Raw genomic sequence first — 20,078 nt, forward strand, 5'->3', positions numbered from 1 at the left:
ATTTCTGAGCTTTATAAATGTTCATTCAAAATAATTTTTTAAAGGAAATATAATTTAAATATGATGCCTACATTGATAAATTCACCAATACTTTTCCTAAATGCTTGTGAAAATAACTGTACTTTAGAGATAGATGCATAAGTTATGTTGTCTTACATATCTGAGCATGTAACACTGATTTCCAGAACGGAAGAGTAACTACCCACAAAGAAGCATAGAGTTTCAAGTCAAACAGGGGCCATAACTCACAATTTTGGAATATGTGAAAATCAAACTTTGACCTGGGTGTTCCTAATGTAACACCTCATAAAAAATTTGATTTCAAGATATGAGATACAGCAAAGTTACTGAGCTTAAATGAAATTCATGAGAGATATGACCCGACTTGGTGTGACAAACAAATATGTGTAACATATGCCTTTCCATGATGAGGACTGGGCATAAAAATGTAGTACAGACAATTTTTATTTTGTCAGAATTATAAATCGTATGGATTGATAGTATACAAAACATTAGAATGTAAAAGAAATACAAACAGTAATTTACTACCCTTGCTTGCATGGACAGAAAAGTGGTTAACAGGAAAATAATAACGAACTTCCCCCAGAAAAAATAAATTCACAAAGAACATGAGACAGAAACTATTGTCAATGTATGATTGAAGTAAAATTCCAACACATCTGAAAATGTAGCACAAATCTGACTGGTCAACATCAGAACTGCAAAATCCACTATAAACTCTGAGAAAATGTCATTTATAGAAAATTCTCAACATTATTTTGTACAAAATGTTAGAAGATAGGTAACTGTCAAATTTTAAGAATCATTGTTCGGTTTATTGCTTCCATTATCCATCTGACCAGGGCTGCATTCACTAAGGATGGCATTTTGCACTGTTTGGTGTGTAGAAGGCTTATTATCACTACTAAATAACCTCCCAGGTGAAATTTCAACATGATAGACAAATACTCACACTGAGTTGACTTTTTATTGAATTTTCTGATTCGTAAATTGTGATCATCCAAGATTACTAAATAAACACTACATATTTAATCATAAATCATTAACAATAAAGATTTGTATTTAATGAATATCATCTAGGAAATAGTCCTAAATACACTTTAGGCCTATAATGCAGTTAATATAGTTTAATGTATGCCTGACATGTATTCTGACAATTTGAATTTCTATAGGCAATTTTTTTATTAAAAATTCAACTTTCAAGAACATGGTTTTAAACCCGGAAAATTAATTACTATGCCAGCATGGTGTGAGTATTTGCCCACCTTGCTGAACATTCCAATGAAAGGATAGGCCATCTCCATGTTGAACATTCCAATGAAAAGACAGGCCATAACCATGTTGAACATTCCAATGAAAGGACAGGTCATCACCATGTTGAACATTCCAATGAAAGGACAGGTCATCACCATGTTGAACATTCCAATGAAAGGACAGGCCATAACCATGTTGAACATTCCAATGAAGGACAGGTCATCACCATGTTGAACATTCCAATGAAAAGACAGGTCATTACCATGTTGAACATTCCAATGAAAAGACAGGTCATCACCATGTTGAACATTCCAATGAAGGACAGGTCATCACCATGTTGAACATTCCAATGAAAGGACAGGCCATCACCATGTTGAACATTCCAATGAAAGGACAGGTCATCACCATGTTGAACATTCCAATGAAAGGATAGGCCATCATGTTGAACATTCCAGTAAAAAGACATACCATCACAGCTGAAAATACTAGCCTTAGTGAAATGCAGCTCTGATAAATTAAGCTTACAAATTAATTTGTCATGGTAAAACAACAATAATTGTCCTCTTATCTTCATACATGTGACAATGGTTCTCTAAATGACAATAATCTGATGCACAAAAGAGAGATTCCAGTCTCATTGATTTATTTGTGAACATTTAAATGAACCATCATTGAGATCTACAAACTTACAATTCATTAAATATTTCTGCATGAAATAACTGAAATAATTTTCATTTAAACCCGTTTTTTAAGTCACACTGCAGAAATCTAACAACTCAACAACAAAAAACCAGGCAAATGTAACAATTGGCAGCAAAAAGCTACACTTTCCAGACTTTCTCAATTGCATACATGGCCATTGCCTTCAGAAATAAGATATAATTTTTTTACTTTGGCGATATTTATAATACTTAATCCTCCTAGTAAATACCAAAATCATGTTTTCTACCTTAGGGTTGGTTCAAACTGCAAACTAAGTAGTATACTCCTTGACTATTGTATAGTAAATCACACCAGTGTTCACACACAAAACTAATGAATATCATTACTTGCATGCAAGATGTAAAAATAAAACATGGAGCCTCCAAAGTGTAAACATAACTTTAGTTATGACCTCTGATCACTTTTATCATTGACTGGATCAACAAGAGGTACATCGCCTGTAATATACTCATTTATGATTGGCTGGTTTTTTATACTAATTTATGATTGGCTGATTGGCTGGCTGGTTTTTTATACTCATTTATGATTGGCTGATTGGATGGTTGGTATTTTTATACTCCTTCATGGTTGGCTGATTGGATGGTTGTTTTTTTTTATAATCATTTATGACTGGCTGATTGGGTAGTTAGTTTATTATGCTCATTTATGACTGGCTGATTGGATGGTTGGTTTTGTATAGTGATTCATGGTTTTGCTGATTGGATGGTTGGTTTTTTATACTCATTTATGACTGGCTGATGGGATGGCTGGTTTTGTATGCACATCCAGGGTTGGCTGATTGGATAGTTGGCTTTTAACTGTACTTTCAATACTTTATTTGGCAGCATGGCCTGGTGGAGGATTTATCGAGTACATAACCTTGAATTATGATCCATAAACTCTACAAACTTAACTATACTTTAAAGAATAGACTTATTCACAAATTATGATTTTGTAACATGCTACAAGGAGTATACATTTTCATTTACCATATGAACCAATCTTTAAAGTGAGTGGGAATTGTCAGAAGTATAAAATACATATAATACATATTGGCAAGATCACATAGTGAGACATTTTTCTTCTAAAAATAAACATAACAATATGCTGGCTTTCAAAAGGGAGGAAAAAAGAAAATAGATGCAAGAGAATGGCAGTCAATTAAAGCATGGTCCCCAAATAAAACAGATCTAAAAAAATATGTCACTATAAATATATACAAAGTCAACAATAAATATTGCACTAACCATATAGAATGAAGACAGATAACACAGCTAACAAAATTAGAAATTAGAACCTTTCTCAATATAATGGAAATTATCGTTTATCTTTGTAATAATTTCAAAACACGAAAAACACATCAACACACACACACACACACACACATATATATATATATATATATATGTATGTATGTATGTATATATATATATATATATATATATATATATATATATATATATATATATATATATATATATATACAGAGGTCCCGCTATTTTAAGACTATCAATCTGACAAAGGTCCCGCTATTTTAAGACTATCAATCTGACAATTCAAGTTGAAAATAACGTGCACAAAATATTACTCTAAGCCAAGCTAATTAAGAAAAAAGTCTAATATTAAAATACTTGTGTCTTTTACTAGCACTGCATTCTGTATTAATTATGGAAATATTCAAATCTGCAATACTTCAGTCAAAATCAGTTAAGCTAAAGACTTTCAAAGGGAATGTTGCTCTACTATCCAAAAAGGTTTCCTAGAATTCAGGATATTTTCTATATTTTAACTGCCAATTGTTCAAACCATCTCTATTATTCTTGAGCTAAAATGTTTTCAAATTAGCCACTGTGGCAGACATATTGGACAGAGTTTGGCATTATTTTTGTTTCGAACAAACTAATCATCAGAAGATTTCTGGTATCAAAAAAACCTACACCAATATGGCCACCTATGCAGGCGAATCCGTGACAATATTTTCAATATGTTCCTAGTCACAGCCACACTGGATGTCTGTGGGGCACCATTTTCCTTCCGGACTAAACAGATATGTACTGGATGTCTGTGGGGTGCCATTTTCCTTCCGGACCAACCATACTGGATGTCTGTGGGGCACCATTTTCCTTCCAATCCAACTAGATATGTCTGTGGGGCACCATTTTCCTTCTGGGCCAACTAGATATGTAAGAAGCCTCTAGGTGAAGACCCTATATTGATATGACCTTCAGTTTTGGAGAAGCTGCAATAACAATCTGGATAAACTAGATGTCATAATTATTATTTTGATGAGGCCTTATGTTGATAAGACCTTCCACTAGCAAGAACAAGATTTTAAGATGACTGCGATGGTGGCTATACTAGATATCAGCTTGGCATCATTTTCATTAGTACCAGCTACCGACTATGTATCATAAGAAGTCTTCTGGTAAAAATCCAATGGTAATATGACCTTCTATCTAGATGGAGTAGTGATAAGATTTTGAAAATGGCCACTGTGTGATTATACTGCATATATAATCAGCAAAGTTTCTGTTTAAGACCACCTAGATGCCATCATAAGTCTTCCCATAAAAACTTAATGCTGATCTGTTCAGGAGATGTAGCAAGTAGGACCAAGTAGGCATCAAAAAATGTCTTTTAGTGAAAACACTATGTTGATATGACCATCCATTCAGAGGAAGCAGTGACAACGATATTTTAAGATGGCTGCCATGGTGACCATCAGATTGGCACCAGATAGACATCATAAGAAGTCTTCTGGAGAAAATTGTATGTCAGTATGACTTATCCATCAACCCTTCAGGAGAAGTAGTGATCAAAACATATTCCATATGGCCGCTTTGGCATCTATACAAGATGTCTGAATGGAACCATTTTCATTTAGAACCAGCTAAACATCATACAAAGTCTTCTCATTATAAGCCCAAATCATTGGAGTGGCAATAACATACAAAGTCTTCTTATTATAGGCCCATATCACTGGAGTGGTAATAACATATTAAGTCTTCTTATTATAAGCCCACATCATTGGAGTGGCAATAACATTTTTTCGAAACAACTGCAAAGGTGGCCATACTGGTCAGCACCATTTTTAATTTAAGTCCAATACCACATTATTAGAAGTCTTTCAGTAAAAACTACTTGCTGATGTGGCAAACCATTCAGGTGTAGCAATAACAATATTTTAAAAATGCTACAAAGGCAGCAATAGTGGATATCTGAGCATCATAATTTTCATTTAGGACTAACAAGATCTTGCAATGAACATGTGCGTGTGTGCAGTTTCATGGCATGTAGTTTAGGAGTAGCAGTAACAAACCTGTGCTAATGGACAACAGACCTTACAATAAGTTCTTCTGGTCTATGAAAATTACTACTAAAAATGTTTTACAGGATACAGAAAAATAAAAAAGTAGCAAAATATGGTATCTGACTCTTTCTCTGCAACTTTTCTGTAAAGTTTTAATTCTAGCCCTATCTGTCCAAACTGGCTGTACAACATAAGTGGTTCTAGCCCAATCTGTCCAGCCTGGCTGTATTACATAAGTGGTTCTAGCCCAATCTGTCCAGCCAGGCTGTATTACATAAGTGTTTCTTGCCCAATCTGTCCAGCCTGTATAACATAAGTGGTTCTAGCCCAATCTGTCCAAACTGGTTGTATTACGTAAGTGTTTCTAGCCCAATCTGTCCAGCCTGTATAAAATAAGTGGTTCTAGCCCAATCTGTCCAAACTGGTTATATTACATAAGTGGTTCTAGCCTAATCTGTCCAAACTGGTTGTATTACATAAGTGGTTCTAGCCTAATCTGTCCAGCTAAGCTTTATTACATAAGTGGTTCTAGCCCAATCTGTCCATCCTAACTGTATTACGTACGTGGTTCTAGCCCAATCTGTCCAACATGGCTATATTACAAAAGTGGTTCTAGCGCAATCTGTCCAGCCTATATAACATAAGTGGTTCTAGCCCAATCTGTCCAGCCAGGCTGTATAACATAAGTGGTTCTAGCCCAATCTGACCAACCTGGCTGCATTACATAAGTGGTTATAGTGCAATCTGTCCAGCCAGGATGTATTACCATACATAAGTGGTCTAGACTGATCTGTCCATCCTGACTGTATAAAACATAAGTGGTTCTAGCCCAATCTGTCCATCCTGACTGTATTACATAAGTGGTTCTAGCCTAATCTGTCCATCCTGACTGTATTACATAAGTGGTTCTAGCCCAATCTGTTCAACCTGGCTGTATTATATAAATGGTTCTAACCCAATCTGTCCAGCCTGATTGTAGTACATAAGTGGTTCTAGCCCAATCTGTCCAGCCTGATTGTAGTACATAAGTGGTTCTAGCCCAATCTGTCCAGCCTGATTGTAGTACATAAGTGGTTCTAGCCCAATCTGTCCAGCCTGATTGTAGTACATAAGTGGTCCTAGCCTAATCTATCCAGCTTAGCTGTATTGATAAGTGGTTCTAGCCCAATCTATCCAGCTCAGCTGTATTGATAAGTGGTTCCAGCCCAATCTATCCAGTCTGGCTGTATTATATAATTGGTCTCTTATTATGTAACCCTCTCAATATACTGCTGTCCCTCTTATAACATGGCAAAGATCATGGATCCAATTAAACTGTTTAAATTTTTGCTGTATCATTGTTACTTGGATTCTTTCATTTAATTTAGGTTCAAAGTTAATGAAAACTAACAATAAAGTGATTACACATCATCAGATACCTAGCTTTTGTCTTTACATGCCATATTAGAAATTACACTTCTCAAGATACAGTACTCCCTCTTTGTAAAGCCATCCATGGAAGCATGAAGCACATCATCTTATACCAGGACCACCTTATAATTAAGTATATTAGACAATTTATTACCACTTAATGAACTGGAATACATGATCATATCCACCTCATAACTGGAACCATGTTATACTGACTGGCCTTACTGTGATGGTTTACTATACCTACAAAATTAGTAAAATTCAGCAACAAAGTATGAAATACCAGCAATGAACATTTAACATTTTAAATGGAATTTTCCTACTTATATGGGTTATAGTACTATTTGGCCAGAATTACTAAAAGCAATTACACTGCTGGTTTTAGTACTATTATGCCAGAATTACTAAGGGCAATTACTCTGCTGGTTATAGTACTATTTCGGCCAGAATTACTAAAAGCTATTACTCTCCTGGTTTTAGTAATATTAAGCCAGAATTACTAAGGGCAATTACTCTGCTGGTTATAGTACTATTTAGCCAAAATTACTAAAAGCTCTTACTCTCCTGGTTTTAATAATATTAAGCCAAAATTACTAAGGACAATTACTCTGTTGGTTATAGTACTATTTAGGCCAAAATTACTAAAAGCTATTACTCTCCTGGTTTTAGTAATATTAAGCCAAAATTACTAAGGACAATTACTCTGCTGGTTATAGTACTATTAGGCCAGAATTACTCTGCTGGTTTTAGTACTGTTAGGCCAGAATTAGTAAGGGAAATTACTCTGCAGGTCTGAGAATTATTTGTAAAATCAAACTATTGTCAACTAAAAGTGGAGAGTTCTCCTGTGTCAGGTCTGCAACAGTCACTTTCTTGTCAATCTCTGTGTCTGTAGTGTACCGGGTCTTGGAAAAATTCTTCTTTCCACACACTGTGTGTATTATTTCTGTGTTGATCACAAGTGAAAGAAGATATTCTACAGGTCGAGGCTGGTCAAGAATGAGATTTGAGTACAAAACTATGCGGAAATCTTCACAAGTTGAGGAAAATCCCTTTGGGTAAACTTTCAGTTCCCAGTCCCATGTTTGTGAGGGAAATGATGATGCTCGAGTGGAGAAGCGGAAACTCAATTCTGACCCCTTCTGACAGGCAGAGTAATGAGGGATTACAAATCTTTTGTCCCAGCGTAGGTCAGTGTAGTTCCGCAAAAGGAAAGAGATACTTGTAAAATCTTTTATATTTGCTCGGCTTGTCAGTGGAAGGGCATGGTATTTGTACGACAACATAAAGTACCTTTGAAACAGTTCTGGATATTCTTCTGCTTCATCGCTATTTTCAACTTCACATATCTGTTCTGGTGTCATCATAGGAAATCGAATGTAGGCCAATATGTCTTTCAAATTTGACTCTAGATTCTTCACACGGCTTGGATGAGCTGGTGATTTCAACCATTTCAACACAGCTAGCCAGACTTCATACTCATCTTTGATTGTCAAATCTGAGCTTTTAAGGAATTCAATCAGTTGATCCTTTTCTAAACTAATCCACTCACGCTCCCATTCAACTGTGGCGGTGATGTCATCCATCTTTTCTGCCAGCGACTTGACACACGATCCAGTCAGTCTTTCATGATAGCATTTGGTGGCATACTGGAACCAAACATGGAAAACATCCTTCAGCTGAAGCTTTGGGATGATGAAGGAACACGCAAAGTTGATGCAGACTCTGCGGAGATCTTCTACATTGTATTTGTCAGCCAATACCAAAACGGGGAGTGTGTTTTCAATATTCAACTTGATGTGGCATCCATAAAGGAACTTCAAGAATCGAGGAAATACTCCAGCACACATACCATCTTCAACAAGTTGTAGTTCCTGTAATGAAATAAATAGCAACAAAAAAAGTGAATTGGTAGGTAATTGTCTGAAATTGGTAGGTATCACAAAAACAAAATAGTTAATGCTAATGCAAGCTTTTCAGATTTCGTACAGAATCCGACTCATATAATTAAGTATATATGAAAAGATATAAAGACTAATTGCTTGTTGCAAGTAATTAACAAATATAATTCACTGATGGGGGGACTTACTATTTTCACTCATGAGAGGAAATATATTACTGTATTCACTCTGAATAAGCATATTTACTATATGCTATGTGTCAACTAGCTAAAGAAGTAGTAGTAGATGTCATACAGTAATGTCAGCTGTTTACTGTTCAGCATGTTTTGTGTACCTGCACACATTTAAAATAAGTACAAGAACACTGACTTCAAATAAAATTGCCCAAAAGGTGAGATTCAAATGCGGTACCTCAGAATGACAGGTTGACAATGCTACTACTGCACTAAGTGATTCGCAACATGAAAGATGAAATTCTTTGCTCATAATGTTATCAATGTCTATTGAAAAAATTAGTTCTGGAGCAAAACATACTTGATAATTTGAACTTTTTCCTTGGAAAATCCATTTATTCGTTGAGTAACATAAAATAATATGTCTTTGCAAAACCATAATAAATTATATCCACAAATGTAATTGTTCATCCTGGCGTATTATACCCCAAACTTCTTCTCCAGTCCTGCCAGAATTCTACAAATGGATAGATTAACTCATTAACCCCTGGCGCCGCATTTATGTGGCAGGAGGTAGTAGCTTGCCGAGTTCTGTAGCATCAAGGTCATGTATGATACACTAAAGTGGGTGGTATAATAGAAAGGTTTACAGAAGTAGCTCTACAATGATACCAAATAATCTGGACATTTTAGTTGCACTATAAAATACAGAGGAAAAAACCTAATTTTTTGGACCGTTTTTTTCAAGCCAAATTTCACCCATGGTCAGATTCTGATTTTGTGTCCAGATTTTAGACTTTTTGGCCTCAGATCTAAGGCAGACCCGTCTGAACTACACACAGACAAGTGAACCTTTGCAAAAAAATAGGATACGGTGGGCATTTGGAATAAAGAGTGGTCTCGATACGAAAATGATGGGTCCATTAAGCACCAAAAAAAGAGAACTCCAACTGTTACCCTTCTGCTCATGCACGAGCAAAATAACCAATGGAAAATTATGTTTCTAACACAACTAGGCATTAGGCTAATGCAAATCTGTTGGAAGTCGATGTATTAGGATGTATTCAGAAATAGCCCCCAAAATGTGTTTCCTACTCACAATTCAGGCGAAAATGACAAAAATCTCCTGGGGTTAATGAGGTAAAAACCTCCCCGTCTTTTACCTAAGCTTATAAACCCCTATCATCTCAACTGTACTGTAATGCTGCCTATCTTTCCACCAGAAGCAGTTAATTGTGCATAATGGTTGATCTCCCTGTCTTTTACCTAAGCTTATAAACCCCTATCATCTCAACTGTACTGTAATGCTGCCTATCTTTCCACCAGAAGCAGTTAATTGTGCATAATGGTTGACTTATAATACCCAACAAGGAAAACAATGCACACTTGTGTGCCATTACCTGCATAGTCATCATTACTGTGTCAGCCTATTGTGGACACTGATGAGAATATCAATCAGTCTAAGGTGTTATTTATTGATTTAGCCACATCTTAATAAATTATTTAAAAACTGCATATTTTTTTCCAAACAATCTATCTACTTCCGCTAGCACTCAAAAGAATCACTGCCAGTGTCTTTCTAAAAGACCTTGTGCACTAGACCTCAGAGATCAATGTGACAAAGTGACTGACATTGTCCCACAACTAAGGAGGTATGTTTCACAGCATTATCAGGAAGCAACTTCAGAGAGTACCACAGTCACCCAGAACTAGTCACTCTAAACTGTGCCGTTCAGCCTAGATGAATACCATACATGCCCTTGTGAGACTACCACTTATACATTAACTCCAACATCAAACTGCATAGACCTAGATCTGCCATCACATAATGTGCCAACAGATCTAGGTATGTGCAGTTTCTCTGGAGTATTCAGTAAACAACACCGACCCTGATCTATCTGTTGTTAGCAGTTGGACTTGATTATGGTACCTTGCCAAGTTTAACAAAAGTTGATGTCAGATGTTCAAGGCTGTATTTTTTTTAAATTTGACCAACTTACAAAACTGCACAGACATATGATTAACATATTAAACAGAACTTCCATGATGACTAAATGAAACAGAACATGGACTAAGAATATATTTAACAGAACATGGATGATGAATAGATTAAAAAGAACATGGAAGATGAATTTATTAAATAGAATATGGAAGATGAACAGATTAAATAGAACATGGATGATGAATATATTAAACAGAACATGGATGAATGAATTGTATAGAAAATGGAAGAATATTAAATTAAATATAACATGGAAGATGAATATATTAAATGGAACTTGGATGATGAATGAATATATTAAATAGAACATGGATGATGAATATATTAAATAGAACATGGAAGATGAATATATTAAATGGAACATGAAGATGAATATATTAAATGGAACTTGGATGATGAATATATTAAACAAAACATGGAAGATGAATATATTAAATAGAACATGGATGATGAATATATTAAATGGAACATGGATGATGAATATATTAAATGGAACATGGATGATGAATATATTAAATGGAACATGAAGATGAATATATTAAATGGAACTTGGATGATGATAGATTAAACAGAACATGGATGATGAATATATTAAACAGAACATGGATGAATGAATTGTATAGAAAATGGAAGAATATTAAATTAAATATAACATGGAAGATGAATATATTAAATGGAACTTGGATGATGAATGAATATATTAAATAGAACATGGATGATGAATATATTAAATAGAACATGGAAGATGAATATATTAAATGGAACATGAAGATGAATATATTAAATGGAACTTGGATGATGAATATATTAAACAAAACATGGAAGATGAATATATTAAATAGAACATGGATGATGAATATATTAAATGGAACATGGATGATGAATATATTAAATGGAACATGGATGATGAATATATTAAATGGAACTTGGATGATGAATATATTAAATGGAACTTGGATGATGATAGATTAAACAGAACATGGATGATGAATATATTAAACAGAACATGGATGATGAATATATTAAATAAAACATGGATGATGAATATATTAAATAGAACATGGATGATGAATATCTTAAATGGAACATGGATGATGAATATATTAAACAAAACATGGAAGATGAATATATTAAATAGAACATGGATGATGAATATATTAAATGGAACTTGGATGATGAATATATTAAATGGAACTTGGATGATGATAGATTAAACAGAACATGGATGATGAATATATTAAACAGAACATGGATGAATGAATTGTATAGAAAATGGAAGATTATTAAATTAAATATAACATGGAAGATGAACAGATTAAATAAACAGAACTTGGAAGATATACAGATTAAACAGAACTCTGATGATGAATAGATTATATAAAACATGGAAGATGAACAAATTAAAGAGAACTTTGGATGATGAACATATTAAACAGAGCTTGGATGAACACATTATACAGAACTTGGATGATGATTGGATTAAACAGAACATGGAAGATGAACAGATTATATAGCACTTGAATGAGTAATAGGTAAAACTGAAAATGGAATATGAATAGATTAAACAGAACAACGAAGATGAATATATTAAATGGAACATGGATGATGAATAGATTAAACAGAACATGGGTGAATAGATTAAATAAACATGAAAGATTAATAGATTAAATATAAATATTAAATGGAACTTGGATGATGAACAGATTAAACATCAAATGAAAGATGAATAGATTAAATAGAACATGGAAGGTGAAAAGATTAAGATGAATAGATTAAATAGAATATGGAAGGTGAAAAGATTAAGATTAACTAGAATACTGTCCTGAAACTAGTATATAATACAATAATCAAATATGTATATAGCAACATTATCAAAGGCATGCTTAATAAAGGACTTTATTATGTATCTTGTCTACAGTTTGGAATTAGCAAATACATTTATCAATTGTACAACTTTTTAAGGCACTTTAAAGTACATACCTCGGTTTATATTCAATACAATAGAGTGCCATTTTAAACAGACCATAATCATAGCACAACGGTGTAATTCATCAATGAAACATTTTTTTGTAGTGTATTACTGTGGATAATTTTTGCTTTAAAAGTCTTTTCAAATTTCCAGCAACTGAATTTCTTAAGTTGCAATAATAACAAAAATATAAAAATAGAATCATTACGTAGAGCTATGAATGTTTTGCAAGGTTCCAATCTTTTAAGGACTTTAAGGTTACTGCATTGGTATGAGAAAATATGAAGGAGTTTTTCAGACAGATACTGCACAACCTTGCAAGTGCAATATATCCATCTGACAAAACGAGTTAATATTTTCCCACACAAATGCAGTAACCTTTTTATTATCTACTCATTTTCTTACCCTGCCATGGCTTAATCATATAAACAAAAATACACTTCAAGAAACAATGTAACTGAATTTATGCTGTATTCCAAAATAAATACACAAGCTCAGATTCACATAACTCTGCCCCAGTGAAATTTGAACTCAGTCATGTGCTCAACATCACTTTAGAAAAGAACTGTTGTTTGGTCTACTTCAAATTGAAATTTAGTGTCATATTGTGAATGAATGCACATTGCAACATTTCCTTTGGTCTGGAATTAATGGATTTTGGGTATTTTTGTGGATTCTACAAGACTTCATGATTACGGACTGGATGTATCTGTGTCAATTCCACATAAAGTACATCTGATTTGAGCAGTGAGGGAGGCTTCTTGACTTATCTGCATGTGTGTTTCTGTTCTGTCATTGAATGTTTGGAATCATAATGTGGGGAATATGAATTCTTTCAATTGTAATTATCAAAAAGACTGAGGAATATGATGTTCATTCCATTTTGAGTGCAGTAAGGAGAATGTTATTGCACTTGGAATGTAGTTGAAATTACAGCACAATTTCGAAATCTGTAATCAAGCTTTAAAAACCACGACATAGCTCATGTAATTCAGATTTGCAGAAGAAAGAAAATTTTGAGGAAAATCAGGATGCAAAACTATAAGTATATTTTTTATATTTTTATTACCAGCTAAAGAGGACATGTGTATGCCTGATCACTTGCATGCTCCCCTAGCTATGTTATGACCTGTATCATGTATGTCATCTATCGTTAGCCTAAATCTGAAACATTGTATCAGCAAAGTTAATGTGCAAAATTGCAAAGCAGCTGCTGTGTGGCTCTGAGAACCTTCATTTTCTTCAAAAACCACAAATTTAGTACTTTCACTTAAAGTGGTATGTATGTGATATATATGCAACAGCCCTTGCCCTTGGTATCATTTTCGATGCTTTTTTTATATACCCATGAGAGTAGTGGTCATAGTATGAACCATTCCATTAATGAAAAGTTATGAACATTTCTATTAAATAACTGTCTAAATGATCAGAATGGTATTTTCAAAACTGCATCTCTCACGTTTGTTATGGACACTGCGAATACTATGTCCATTCATTTGCTGGTTTTAAAGTTTCATTTGTGACTCAGTAAACTTGTCCATATCTATTTATCATCTCTATTTTCAAATACACAAAACAGCTGTTTTTGTTCATCCACAAACAAATCTAATCAACTAAAACCTGAAGTCTACTACATGAGTGTACACAGTTTGTTTACAAAGTAGTTCCTAATGCACTGCTACTTTGTTTACACATGTCATGCACATGCATGCAATATCAAGGTGTTCAGTCTCATAGAATACTGAATGATTCTGACAATGTAAATTTAACTAAGAATAAAAGGAGTATATAATAATTCATGTTATTACAACCACGAATCTAAAGATCCAATTAAAAGTTTTGTCTTCTGAAACGAAAGGACCCCTGTCAAAAAAAGGAATTTAAGTTGTAAAGATTCAAAATTCCAAGCAATGATACCCTCAGTATATTATATTATAAACTAAATTTATATAATATATCCAATTATATTATATACTAAATTTATATAGTATATCCAATTATATTATATACTAAATTTATATAATATATCCAATTATATTATATACTAAATTTATATAATATATCCAATTATATTATATACTAAATTTATATAGTATATCCAGTTATATTATATACTAAATTTATATAATATATCCAATTAAACTATATACTAAATTTATATAATATATCCACCCTGCTGACTGAAAATATAATCCAGTGTTTACCTTTTGGCCAGGTTCGGTCCAATCTTCACTAAGCATCCTCTCAAACACATCACTGGACCGTACAAGGATCAATCTGTGGGCAAAGTACTTGTGTCCCCCAACAACTAGCATGATGTCACTCAGCTTCTCGTTATCATAAAATTTGGCCTGTTCTTGTAAAGCTTGTCGTTCATTTCCAAAGCAGTCAATCCCATCAGGGCTAGCTAGAGCCAAGGAAAGAGTTGTTGGAGAGGGAGTTGTTGAACCACCATCATGTGCATCTCCAAAATAAATTACAAGTTGATCTCTGCCATGGACAAGCTGTTGTGAAGGTGGTTGCCCAGGATAAACATCTAGGGGCAAGGAAAGGACATTAGGGGGCAAGGCCATTTGCCTCTGAAAATCAAAGTCAATAAATTAAAGAACATTTACTACTTCATCTACAAAACATAGTAGGGTGAAAATTGTATGGAAAAGTATTTTTTCACATATTTAGAAAACTAAGTTCAGAATTTAAAAGGTTTCAGAATTACCTATCTGAATAAACATTCACCTGCAATGTGAAACAAAATGAATGAAGACAAATTACAGTTTTATGATCATGCATTTCATTTATCAACTCAAGGACAAATAAACTTTAAATATCTGAATGAAATTTAAATACCTGAATCAATACCAAAAAACTGCTCCACATAATTGTTTACCTTGACAATGCTTTGTGATGAGAGACTATAATTACTGTTTACTAAATTAAACGGTTATGAGCAAGTTTGTTAATCAACAGGGACGACTGAAATTCCTAATGTCCTCCTGGGAATGAAAGATATACTGGATTCTCTAGTACCTTGTGTCCTTGAGAATCTAGTGTACAGTGGGACCTGTCTTGAAAGACCACCGCTTCTGCCAAAACATAATGGTCTCTCATGACAGGAGGTCTCTCATGACAGGTCATAACACGATATAATCAATAAATCTGTACATGGAGAACCCAGTCTCTCAAGACAGGCAGTCTCCCATGGCAGTGGTCTCTCAAGACAGGTTTTACTGTATTACATTATTTCTCCTTCTTACCATCATGTGAAGTATTGACAAAACCACATTTCTTGATATTTCAAGTTGCAATTACTTGCCTGTAACTGGGTTATTTCATTTGCCTGTAACTGAGTTATTTCATCTGCCTGTAACTGGGTTCTTTCATTTGCCTGTAATTGGGTTATTTCATTTGCTACAATGTTTGTTTGGGTTTTTTCATTTGCTACTATGTTTGTTTTTACAGTAACAAAAATAAATCAGAAACTTTAACTGATCAAATTGAAGTTTCGCATGAACCCCATTTTTAAATAAACTAATTTACCTCGTGCAAAATTTTCAATTCAATTTAAACATTGTTCTTGTTGATGAAAGGAAGACTATGCATGTAAGTTATATAACTTCTGCAATGTCATTCATTATTGTGCTTAATGACAAACCCGTACACAAAATATATGACAGCTCTGAAGAATACAATAAATGTATGTGATAAATGGTGTGACTTTTGTTCTCCTCTGATAGCACAATGTTCAGCTGCTAGGTGAAGATGGACAAATTTCTACAAGCTAAACATCTTGTACTCATGAACCTTTAAGCTCTGTTATAAATGGAGGGTTGTCATTTTCATATACCTTTACAGGGTTATAAATTACATTCAGGTTCTCCATTTCATCAGTATTTAAAAGAGCAAAGATAAGTGTAAATTTTTTTTAAAAAATTGCTTTTTTTACACGTCTCCAAGATTGGCAGTAAGCGTTTAGATTATAAGAAGACTTGACATTAATGAACAAAGCCTATCATTTTGGATCACTCTTTAATATAAGAATTCAAACCCAACCATTCTAAATTCTTCAAATTGTTATCTCCCTTATCATCTGCACGAACTGTTTGTTCTTGCCTTAGATGAAACAAAACAAAACAATAAAAACATAACAAGAAGATTTAATCACCCTTGTATTTAAAGTTGTATTTAAAGGAAAACTACTGAAATGTCAGAATCAACGAGAATTCTGTGCTGAACCTGAAGTGGGCAACATCTTCATTTCGCTATTATAATAAGTCTACACGGATAAAAATGTTAAACTATGTAACTTACATGTTTAGAAATTCGGTTCTTGACTAGTAATCATCATAAATACAAAATATATTGCAATATATATACATAAATATATTGACAAAATATATTGCAATTGTTCACACCCCTTTGTTTACAAATATACACAACAGTATGGTATCTTGCAGTGCACAGCCATACAAAAAAAAAAAAAACGGAAGTCCACAGCTAGAACCACTGCCAAACATTCATGCTGGGAACCAATTCAAGAGTAGTTTCCCTTTATTATATAATAATAATAATAATAATAATAATGAGAACTTTGTATAGCGCCTAATCTTTAGAAGCTCTAAGCGCTTTACAACATTAGACAACACCTATAAGATAAAAAAAAACATAATGATATGATTACAAACACAAACACCATGAAATTAGAAAACATAGAAGAAAAAAACATGCTGAGAATATTTAAGGTAGGAAACATTATTAGGTCTTTAAGTTTGTTCTTGCAGTCGAAATAAGTGAGTTTTGAGAGCACTCTTGAATGTGATCACTGTGTCTTTGTGTCTAAGTTCAGTGGGTAATTCATTCCACGTTGCTGAGCCCTGGTATGCAAAAGAACGCTGTCCATATGACTTTGTTTTCATAGTGGGAATAATGAGTATACCTTGGGATGGTTCCCCGACCCAGTGGTCAACCTATTACAGGGTTAATAACAAAAAGCCAAAAAAAAAACAAACATACCTTCCTGGTTTTAATTATGGTGGTCCTCGAACTCGACTTGATATCCGACTTGACGAGCGATATGTTTTTTTCCTGGTATTTAGCCCATGGAGTTCCTGGTAATATTCCTAATGAAGTAGCGGTATCACCATCAGACACTTTGTGTCCTGACTGTGTCAGGGAGATAAATTTATATTTATTTATACATATTTTACACATTTACCTGTAAGTGCACGTTTTTCATTTTTTGTTATTATTGTTGTTAATCCACTAGTGGGGGTGGATGCTCTGCATCGAACACAATATAAATCCATATTATTTATTATGTTTGTATAACATGGATGTCATTGATTTCTCAGCGACTCGAAAGCAAGAGCCAGTCAAACATATTTCAGCGTTACCGAATTCCATCAGAATGATAATAATAGGTCCATCTGGGTCTGGTAAAACGCAGTTATTACTTAATTTGATAATGAGATGGCTCAAGTGGGACAAGTTATATTTAGTAGCTCCGTCAGTTGATGATCAGTGATGTTATGACGTACTTAAAGATTTTAATGAAAATGCAAAATTGTTGGACGAAGATGGTAATGATATTATTAATTTTATCACCGATATTGATGAAGCCCATCTGTAGATGACCTTGATGGATTTATTAATAATTTAGTTGTATACGATGATATGATGCTGGACAAACAATCAAATCCAGCGCGGATATTTTCTCGAGGCAGACGTAAAAATACTGATGTGATTTATGTTACTCGGCGATATACAGAAATATCTAAAGTGATCAGAGATAACTGCAATATTGTATTTGTATTTAACGGGGTTGATACACATGCTCTGCGAAATATTTATCAGACTTGGTGCAGCGCAGATATGGATATAATTAAATAAAAAATTGCTTTTCAAAAGCACAAGCTACCCCACATGGATTTATAACAATAAATTTGCATGATCCTCGATCACGTATAGGTCTTGATAAAATATTTGGTTGAGAGATTGATTTAATTACTCACATATTTATAGCAGCAGAGAGGGCGCGACCTCAATAAAACGTCTGGTGGGTCAACAAAACACACATACAAATTTTGAAAAACACTAGCGACAAAAATAAAGTAACAAAAAATCCTAACCCAATTAGGGAAACACTCGGTAAAGTTAGAGGCTTCGGTTTGACATTATTGACTTTATTTTTTTAAATTTGTTTCGTATGAGGTTTAATTTTCAAAAATGACGTAACAGCCAAAGGTCTGTTCACCCTCTCTGCTGCTCACATCATGAATGATAAAATCCCCGCTGGGAACCAAAACAGCTTCACGTATGTTTTATCATACCATATTTAGGATAAAAGTAAAATTATGTGTGCTGTATACATTAACAAATTTCATACTGTTCGTGCTTTTCATATTGTTTCACTTACATAAAAAAATTCACGCACCTGAGCTATGAAGTGCCGTACACAATTTTGCATCCGTGCTCAGAACCAATTTATATATTTCTCTTTGTAAAAGCCTGAGTCATATATATTTCGCTTCTTTCACATCTGTACACGTCATATTATATCCATGTATATCATTTAGCATCTCTTCATCTTTATGTATTGCAATTTAGCAGCTTTGTTATTAAATTTAAGAATGAATTTGCTAAATTACAATTCCTAAGGATCAATAGAAATAAAATGATATACATGGAGAAAATCTGACGTCTACAAATGTGAAGGAAACCCAATAAATATTCCCGAGGCATCTATAAACACAAATATTTAAGTTGGTTCTGAGCACGGGTGCTAAAACTGATACGACACTATAGCAGAGGTCCAGGAATCTATCGTGCAAGTTAAACACGGAAAGAACGAATAGTGTGAAATCTGTTGATTTATACAGCACACTGAATTTCAAATATCCTAGTTACGATGTTAACTATAGTATGATAAAACATCTATGAAGTTGTTTTGGGTTCCCAGCAGGGGTGTTATCATTCATGACGTGAATGCCCGTATTCTACATGTTGCGGCACGTCATTGGGAGTAGGACATGAATTTCAATGTAACAATAAAGATGTAGTTTTTCATGTGTCATTTGTTCTGATAGCAGTATGGGAGTCTGACCTGTACTATTTATAATTTTCTTTCAACAAGTAATGTTGGTTCCAGCCACGGATGCTACAAGGAAACTTGGAGTAATGAATTATACTGCATACACTCTCGTGATAACCGTTTCGGCTGAAATAAGGAATAGTACTTACTTTAATTTACTGGTGGTTAACGTCAGATGGTTAGTGGAAAAAATATAAAATACTTATTTTTATTTTGGCATCAACTCGTGATAAAAAATTAAATGTTAAA

General features: G+C 33.8%; 1 protein-coding gene across 1 annotated transcript; it reads right to left on the minus strand.

The window, feature by feature from the left end:
- Positions 1–5,273: 5,273 nt before the first annotated feature.
- Positions 5,274–17,211, minus strand: LOC149808498 (BTB/POZ domain-containing protein 17-like). The gene is made up of 3 exons (XM_089978193.1): positions 17,051–17,211; positions 14,947–15,321; positions 5,274–8,571 (listed from the first exon to the last, which is right to left on the minus strand). The coding sequence occupies exons 2-3, from the start codon at positions 15,313–15,315 to the stop codon at positions 7,477–7,479; spliced, it is 1,464 nt and encodes a 487-aa protein (XP_089834319.1). The 5' UTR covers positions 15,316–15,321; positions 17,051–17,211; the 3' UTR covers positions 5,274–7,476.
- Between the last annotated feature and the right edge of the window lie 2,867 nt (positions 17,212–20,078).

The sequence above is a fragment of the Sinohyriopsis cumingii genome, chromosome 1 (assembly GCF_028554795.1).
Source record: "Sinohyriopsis cumingii isolate HCF-2022 chromosome 1, ASM2855479v2, whole genome shotgun sequence".
NCBI lineage: Eukaryota > Metazoa > Mollusca > Bivalvia > Unionida > Unionidae > Sinohyriopsis > Sinohyriopsis cumingii.

Bases quoted from the DNA above. Each gene is read 5' to 3' on its own strand.
- LOC149808498 (XM_089978193.1), bottom strand. From the start codon at position 15,315: ATGGCCTTGCCCCCTAATGTCCTTTCCTTGCCCCTAGATGTTTATCCT. The intron at 8,572-14,946 runs GTAAACACTGGA...ATTTCATTACAG, and splicing joins GGACCGAACCTGGCCAAAAG to GAACTACAACTTGTTGAAGA.